Source organism: Anarrhichthys ocellatus, unplaced genomic scaffold (assembly GCF_004355925.1).
Source record: "Anarrhichthys ocellatus isolate YVR2014 unplaced genomic scaffold, GSC_Weel_1.0 scaffold42, whole genome shotgun sequence".
NCBI lineage: Eukaryota > Metazoa > Chordata > Actinopteri > Perciformes > Anarhichadidae > Anarrhichthys > Anarrhichthys ocellatus.
Window position 1 is genome coordinate 1259204 of NW_022280072.1, and position 8030 is coordinate 1267233.

Below are 8030 nucleotides of genomic sequence, written 5' to 3' on the forward strand. Positions count from 1 at the left end.
ATATATATATATATATATATATATATATATATATATATATATATATAAATAAATAAAAGAAATGGCCGAATGTGCAGGACTTAAGAGCAATGAAACTTTCTGTGCCTAACATGTGTTCGGGGGTTAGGGGAGAGGTTCACGACTTTTTAAATATTTGTCAACTACGGTTGTGTTTTCACCAGGTTAAATAAACTTCGTTGTCATTCTTCACCCAAGGAAAAGACATGTTATTGCTGTATGAACATGAGTGGATGCCTATGCTACTGGTAGCATTGTAGCACTGTAGGATGTCTGCTCCTACGGTTCCCTTGTCTCGAGGTCAACGTGTTTCATGGATGGGTTTTTGGTTAGATGCCTGAAATAAGGTCTGTGGTTAACAGAAGCTGAAAGGATTTGAAACGAGTTGTTCGGGTTAGAAGAGAGACTGAACGTCATCACTGGGACTCCTTTAGCTTAGTGTAGGTGACGTGAAGTCACGTGACCATGCTGTAGTTTGTTTATAGCCCAACGTTAGCTTTTTATTTCTTCGACATGAAAAAAAAAAAAGCATTAAAAAATGAGATCTAAGTCGACTGAGAGCAATAAAACCGGTTATTAAAAATATTCGACAGAGAGAGAGGGCGGCCCTGCTTCCTGTGCTGATTACCTTGAATCTGCTGCAGTAGATTTTGGCTCCCGCTGGCTCACTGAGCTCCTTAAGCACATTACCTGAAGGTGATAACGTGATGTTAACTTCCGTCTCATCATTTGAGCTTCACAGAAATCCTGAGAAAGAAAAGCAGATGTTTCGTACCGTTTCCTCCCGCCCCCTGATCGTGTATACTGCAGATCGGGTTCCCGCCGCTTCTTTCCAGACACGCCCTGAGAGCTCGGTTCATCTTCTGCTCCATCTCAGCGTCTCCCCTCTGCACCGCACCCAGATCCCTGGCGCTGGAGTTGTCCCCCTGGACCTGCAAGCCACAACGTATTTAAAAACTTCTGCACCAGGCGAGGTCGCTGCCGTGTGATTTACTGTTGGCGAACGTACTTGTACAGAGGAGGCCGCTCCTCCTCCCACGCCGATTCTGTACACGGGCCCTCCGATCTTCACCACCTCCATTCCTGATCGGACGAGCAGAGGGACACCGCGAGTCATTAATCGATGAGTGTGTGTAAATGTAGCCTCTGCAATGATTAAACACGCTGAGCCGAAGCATTACCCGTCTCTGCCTCTTCTTTCTTTACATGCGTATCTTCGATAGAACCGAGACCACCGCTGAACATGATCGGCTTGATCCACTCTCGCCGCTCTCCGTTAGCCAGCCGCATGCCGAAAGAACGGGCAAAACCTAGGAGGAGGGAATCAAAAGAAAAGATGAAACAATTCAACATCGATCAATCCGTCGGTAGACCGACAGAAAATCAATTACAACAAATGAAAACAGATCATTTAACAGATAAATAAAGAATGAAGTGTTGGAAGAAAACCGAGGCACGCTTCAGCGGGGCTCCTACCCGACAGGACAGGTTCTCCAAACTTGTTGCCGTAGTCCGAGGCTCCATCGCTGGCCTCAACGGCCACCTGCAGCGGCGGGGCGAAGCTGGAGGGATACTCCCAGTCCTCTCCCTCAGACTCCCAGGGGAGATCGTACCCTGCGGTGACGGACAGCGAGAAAAACAACATATGTATTACTAACCATCGAACATTTCAAGAGAAGAAAGGGAAGCTCGCCGGTTTACAGACCTGGTATGTGCAGGTTGCCGAAGCAGTACCCGGCGGTGCCGGCGATGACGTGGCCTCCCTGTCCCGCACTCTGGACGTCTCTGATACGACCTCCTGTGCCCGTGGTGGCGCCGCTGAACGGAGCTACGCCTACGAGTCAGACGGGTTGGATTAGGAAAAAGTGAATAAACATTAGCCTAGTTTCAAAATGTTTTCCAATATGTTGTCTTCTATGAAAAGACCATGTATGAAAACTGTCGGCAGACTACTTGATTACTCTAAGAGAATTATTCATACGGCATTTGTATTGGAATGATTCTGCACCAAACTGTTTGATCCATATAAGCTGTTCATCACTGTAATCACTACAAGCGGTTTAACACACTTCTGAGGAAACTACTCCTAAATGAGACTTGTATTATACTGCAAGAGTTGTGTGAGAGTCTGTAAACATGTTTTGATGTAGTTTTACTGTTGTTAAACACAGCAACCATTTACTTCAATTCATCAAGACTTTTATCCATTTTCTGGTTCTCTGTGAAGGCGTGCGAGAAAAACAACATTTTCTTCAAGAATTCAAGGCAACACAGAGAGTAACTGATATAACATTGATTATTTTGGGGTTGAAGTGTTCCTTTAAGTTGCATCTAAACACAATATTTTGTGCGTCCTGACCTGTCGGGAAGTTGTGCGTCTCTGCGGTGAAGATGACGTGTCTTAGAGAGTGCCGTGTCTCATAAGGACTGGCTCTGGATGGATCTTTTGGGTAAACACACTCCAGCTTCATGCCTACAATACCACTGGAAACACACACACACACATTTCAAATTGAGTCAGTGTGAACAGAAACACACACACACACACACGCACACACACACACACACGTACGTCACTCCTACCTGCTGTTGTCGCAGAACTTGATGACGTTGTTCGGGTTGCTGTGCCGCTGGGTGTCCATTATGAGACTGAAAAGAGTCTCGTTCTGCTGCTGCCCGTCGATCTCCATCCGCCCCCGGAAGAACCAGTGACGGCTGTGCTCGCTGCGGCACAAAGAAAAGACCGGAGAATAATAAAAAAAAAAAAACACAGGAATAACATTTTTTTTAAAGCTATAGAGCTCAACACAAAGCGCTCCCGCTAATCTCTTTGTTGCAGACAGTCCCCACCTGTTGGACTGGGCCAGGTCGAAACACTCCACACTGGTGGGGTTCCTTTCAACCCTCTGGAACATCGACGTGTAGTAGTCCAGATCCCAGGAGTCAAAGGCCAGACCTGCAACAACAACAACAACACACATTATGAGATTCTGCTGCCAGAAAGCAAACGCCACCAAAGATGGAAAAACATTTCATGTGAACGTCTTCGTCTGTAGAATTTGATATTTTTTTAAAAAGCACCACAAACATGAACTTACAAAGAAGTTTGCACTCACTTAACACAAGATGCAAAATGAATCAAACCTGAAACACATTCACATGCACAGAGGATGTTCTGGTTATAAGCATCACACAGTATCCTAAGATTGCATTATTTCACCCTCACAGAGACAGTTCATTATAAAGGATAATTACTTTAACATTCACTGCTTTAAGATGATGGCGTGTCACCTAAATTAATTTGTGTCCCTTATATTAAACTCCACGTTTAACTCCAGTGGGGAAACTAAATAGTGAAACCAACCCTTGAGGGGGAAATAATGAGAAAATCCAAGATAGGCTCTTTTTAATTACATCCTCACCTCACCGGTTGAGCACGACAGAGACGACAAAGTGTGCACTGAAATTATCCTCCTCTGGTTGAGCAGCTTGAGAATATTAATGAAGCTGGGCAGCAGTGAATCAGCAGAGCGTGAACATAAGCACAGACCGGCCGTTCTGTCGCGCTGCGCAGCTTCAAGTTAGAAAGCTGTGCGCGTGAAGAGGAACGACCGGTCGCACAACTGTCCACGGACGTCCACTAAAGGGCTTGTGTGATGCCACCGACAGGCTCGCGTTGGTGTTATAAGTGTCTGACAACATTATGGAACAAACCTGAAAGAGAAATTAAGTGTTTCTCTTTGGCTTCCACTTTATCGGGTCCGTTTGTTGTTCTGTCATGTGACACAACCGTGAAGGAGATCACAGAAAGTGTAGCTTAGCGTATATTTAGCTGATTTCGATAATGTGGGAACGAGACTTCTCCTGGAGTGAGACTTTGTTAGACACGATAACAAACAGATCAAGCTAACGGTAAAGGAAAGACGTTTTTATATCTCTGTAGGGTTCTTCCCAGAATGTTGTCAGACACTTATAATAATCTGAGTCTGTCAGCAGAAACAAACACCTTTAGTGGACGTACATTGACGGTGATTGACGTTAATGACTGTTTAGTGTCTGCAGTCGTCTCTCAATACTGGATATAAAGTTATATAATTGTTGTCCTCGTTAGTCTCTCAGACACAGAAACATGAGAAAATACCAAAGTTATCCCTTAACATCTTTACTCAGATCTTTTATTTTTAGCTTTCTTACTTGAATAAAAGCACCAAAGTATTTGTGACAAAATCTACATTTTGTCACTATGTCACAAAGAACATGGTGTCACTGTCCAGGTTAACAAATACCAAAGTTGTCTTTCATGATCATTTGAAAACGTCTCACTGGGCTCCAAGAAACTGTGATTGACATGTTTCACCATCTTCTAACATTATGTAGACAACTACAGACGCAGCCATGTATTCAGGATTAATTCACAATCAGAACACGTCGCAGCCCTCGAGAGGTAGTAGAAAGTAAAACGGTCGTTTTGAGTTATGATTACACTGTTGACCCAAAACTCAGCAGCAAATTCAGATTATTTTACTTATTGTCTCTTTAGAAAAGAGGCAGCTGGAAACATGATTTCTGAACCAGTCAGGTTCACGTCTCCAGCGTCTACATCCTTCATCAAATGAAACCGTTTGTGTTTCATTAGCTTCCACATCACATCAGACACACTGAAAACATTCATGCACGTGCAACATAATCAGCAGCAGCACTGCTGTCCTGTGACTTCAACCAGCCAAGTAATAAAGTCACGCATCATGTGACATTATTACCTCCATCAGATAACACAGTGGACTGAGGCACAAGGGAGAGAGAGGAGAGAGGAAGGTTCAGTCAATCAAGAGGAGACTCGGTCCGAGTTACACAAGATGAAGAGGAGACCAACTGTCGAGAGAGGCTCACCCAGGTCCTCGTTTGCCGTCTCCAAAGCTGCCCGACCCTTCCCCAGGACGTCCACCTCAAACACCGGCTGCGGTTTGGTTTCCACGCTGAAGGAGGTGATGGGATGTGGATAGATGCATTCGGTCATGCTGTCGTACAGACACTCAATCAGCCTCTCTATGTCTCCGTTGAGCTCCTTCACGCTCTCTCCAGCCTTTGGCTGAAGGGTGAAGAGAGATGGACCTCATCCGACTGAGCGACATGAAGCGAAAAACACAATCCTGAATCTTTAGAAAATGAGTCGTCTTTGTTTGAGCACACCTTGATTAGGAACCTGCGAGACAGCTCGACCCGCGTGACATTAGAGAGGCCGGCACTCTGGCAGATGGACACGGTGTTGGTGGACCAGGCGGTAGAGAAGTTCAACCTGAAGAGACAAACAACAAAAATAATAGTTTAAAAGACATTTTCTTTCTAAATGTCTGATGTTTACAAAGTCGATGAGTGATCGTGTTTAATAATCGTGATTATGATTTTTGCCATAAGTGAGCAGCTCTGTCTATACTCGCACAAAGGACTTTTCTCCAAAACGAATTAACTGCGAAGAATTAAAAAGACGAGTATAACCAGCAAAACGCCATAGACCAACCTCAACAGTAACATCACATCTCATATTTGTGGACTACTTCATTGCCGTTATATAAACCCTATGAAGGAAGAAGTCGAGTATCAAACGCATTATGAAGAAATGAAGGTTGAATATCTTGTAAATTGATTTGGCTGCAAAATATTAACTCAAATGTAGATTTTTAAGACTTCCTGTTTCTAAAGCATCTACGTCATGTCTGAAGAGTGCTGATCGCCTGGTTACAAACATTCACAGTCTGTGATTACGTCACTTTCTGGCGCTCACACCTCGCCCCGGCCTCACTGAACCACGCTTAACTGCAGGACAAAAGCAGAGCCTCAGCGCATAATAGAGCTCATTTATTAGACTGTGCGAGTACCTGGGTCCAATCTCCACCAGTTTCTCCTCGCCGCCCTCAGTGAGGTTTGGTTTGTCAGACAGCGGCTCGGCCTGCAGGGGAGGACGGAACAACCAGAGGAGAACCTCCGTCTGCTCGGCACCGAGACTCTCGCAGCCTACAGCAGAAAAACAACGAGGACATTGGGCTTTTTTTTGCCCTTTTTGAACAATTTCTGTGAGTCCACATTTGTGAAGACTTTGCCTGAGGGAATTACCCACAATTCATAGAAATTTGACATTAAACATGTGGTTACCAGGGGGAGTAAATAGATTATTTGACATTTAAGTCTCATCTCGTGAGGCAAGAGCCTGGAAAATGTTCAAATAAGTGAGTAAAAAGTATAAAATAAATACCCAGAATTGTACAGAACATGCAAAGTGTTGTCCCGTTTGTATTTCTACCATTTCGAGCCCTCGCAGCCTCTCACACTCAACCTTTGACCAGGTGATGTCAGTTAAGCCCCTGAGGGTTCAGGGTTCAAGGCTTTAGTGGGGACCAAGAGGCGGAAGTCTTAAAACCTGCATTCTCTCTACTGACCAGCAGGGGGCGACTCCTCTGGTCGTATAGAAGTCTATGAGGAAATGACTCTACTTCTCTCTTGATTTATTACCTCAGTAAACATTGTAAACATGAGTTTATGGTCTCAATCTCTAGTTTCAAGTCTTCTTCAATACAACATGATGTTCATTCAGTAAATGATAGTCCATTTAGTGTCAAACAGACCATAAAGCAGGGGATGCTTTAGGGCGGGGCTACCTTGTGATTGACAGGTCGCTGACGCTACCAGAGCTGTTTACGGCGTCTACGTCACTCCTCCTCAGTCCTAATATGGTCACTTCTGTTCACTGGTTGCAAAAGCCAAGATGACTTGGTGGGGACACTGACTGGGCCACAGCGTCTTCACCACCGACCTACGAGGTGTCTCACACTCACCCGTCAGCTCCACGTTGTAGCACAGCTCCGAGGCGATGGACAGCTGGGGGTGGAGCTTGGCGGCTCTCTGCACGGCTCGCCCGTTCACCACTTCGTTACTGTAGAACCTCACTACCGCCATGACTAACGGAGAGACGGGAGGAATAAATACAGTTTAAAACAGAGACCACAAAGATCCATCACAGGATGTCAAAGATGATGAATTGTAGGCGATGACATTGATTAACCGCGTCTAAATATTCTGAAGTGATGGATCACTGAAGTCAAAGCTGGTGATTAATGAAACTGACTTTTATCTCCAGATCGCTTCAGGTGAAGAAGACAAACCAGTGATCAGACATCAGGCCTCCAGAACGAGGATGTACGATCACGTCACACAGGTTTTATACTCTGTACATCGGCTCCCTGTTTGTTTTAGCACCGATTCCAACATCCGATTACCTTTAAGGCTCCAGATGATATTTTAGGCTATTTAATCACATATGAGCCTTTGTGGAGTTCTAGATCCTCGGGCAGAGGTCTTCTGTCTCTTCTGAAGTCCACGATTTAAACTAAAGCACCAGAGGCTTTGGAACGACCTCCTCAATAAGGCTGTCTGAGTCAGTGTCTTCTAAACACGTACTTTAATTAGAAGTCATAACCTGATTTTGTCAGAGCTGTCCGATTCTTTTATAGGGTTTTAATTTCTTGTTTATTATTTTGCCGGGATTTATGTATTTTATCATTCATTTTGGTATTTTATTTCACTTTTAGATGTTCTATAAATAAATGTATTTGTGTGATTATGATGATTATTATTCAGATAAAGGGAATGTGTGGAGGTAATTCTGCAGTAGTCTGATGGTAGATCAACCTAATCTCAGTTTATATACTTTTGACTCAAAGGTGAAAAAAAAAAAAATCACGACAATAATCTAGATCTAATCTAAATTATTCTATAACATGTTTAATAAGCAAATAGTACTTTATATATTGCATTACTGGTTGTAAACTGTATTCTCTTCTGTGCAATTGTAAGTTTTGATGCTGTATTTTTTACTAATAAGTCTAAAGGCAATAAAGACTAAATTGTTAATTAAAAAAACAGTTTATCAGTGCTTTCATTTAACCAAATGAGGCTCTTATTCCAAACAGCCCTGTGACTTTATGCCTCTTTCATTATGAAGATGATTGTGTATCCGA

At 43.7% G+C, this 8030-nt stretch overlaps 1 protein-coding gene across 1 annotated transcript in view; it reads right to left on the reverse strand.

Moving 5' to 3' along the window:
• pfas (phosphoribosylformylglycinamidine synthase) overlaps positions 1-8024 on the reverse strand; it is a 14244-nt gene extending 6220 nt beyond the window's left edge. Inside the window, exons 1-13 of the mRNA XM_031868277.1 lie at positions 6849-8024; positions 5895-6030; positions 5209-5314; positions 4909-5107; positions 2869-2974; positions 2602-2742; positions 2378-2502; positions 1724-1852; positions 1495-1632; positions 1200-1328; positions 1028-1101; positions 794-950; positions 647-708 (exon numbers count right to left, since the gene is read on the reverse strand). Coding sequence (XP_031724137.1) covers positions 647-708; positions 794-950; positions 1028-1101; positions 1200-1328; positions 1495-1632; positions 1724-1852; positions 2378-2502; positions 2602-2742; positions 2869-2974; positions 4909-5107; positions 5209-5314; positions 5895-6030; positions 6849-6969 — 1623 coding nt within the window. The 5' untranslated portion in view covers positions 6970-8024. The remainder of the gene's footprint in view (positions 1-646; positions 709-793; positions 951-1027; positions 1102-1199; positions 1329-1494; positions 1633-1723; positions 1853-2377; positions 2503-2601; positions 2743-2868; positions 2975-4908; positions 5108-5208; positions 5315-5894; positions 6031-6848) is intronic.
• Positions 8025-8030: the final 6 nt, after the last annotated feature.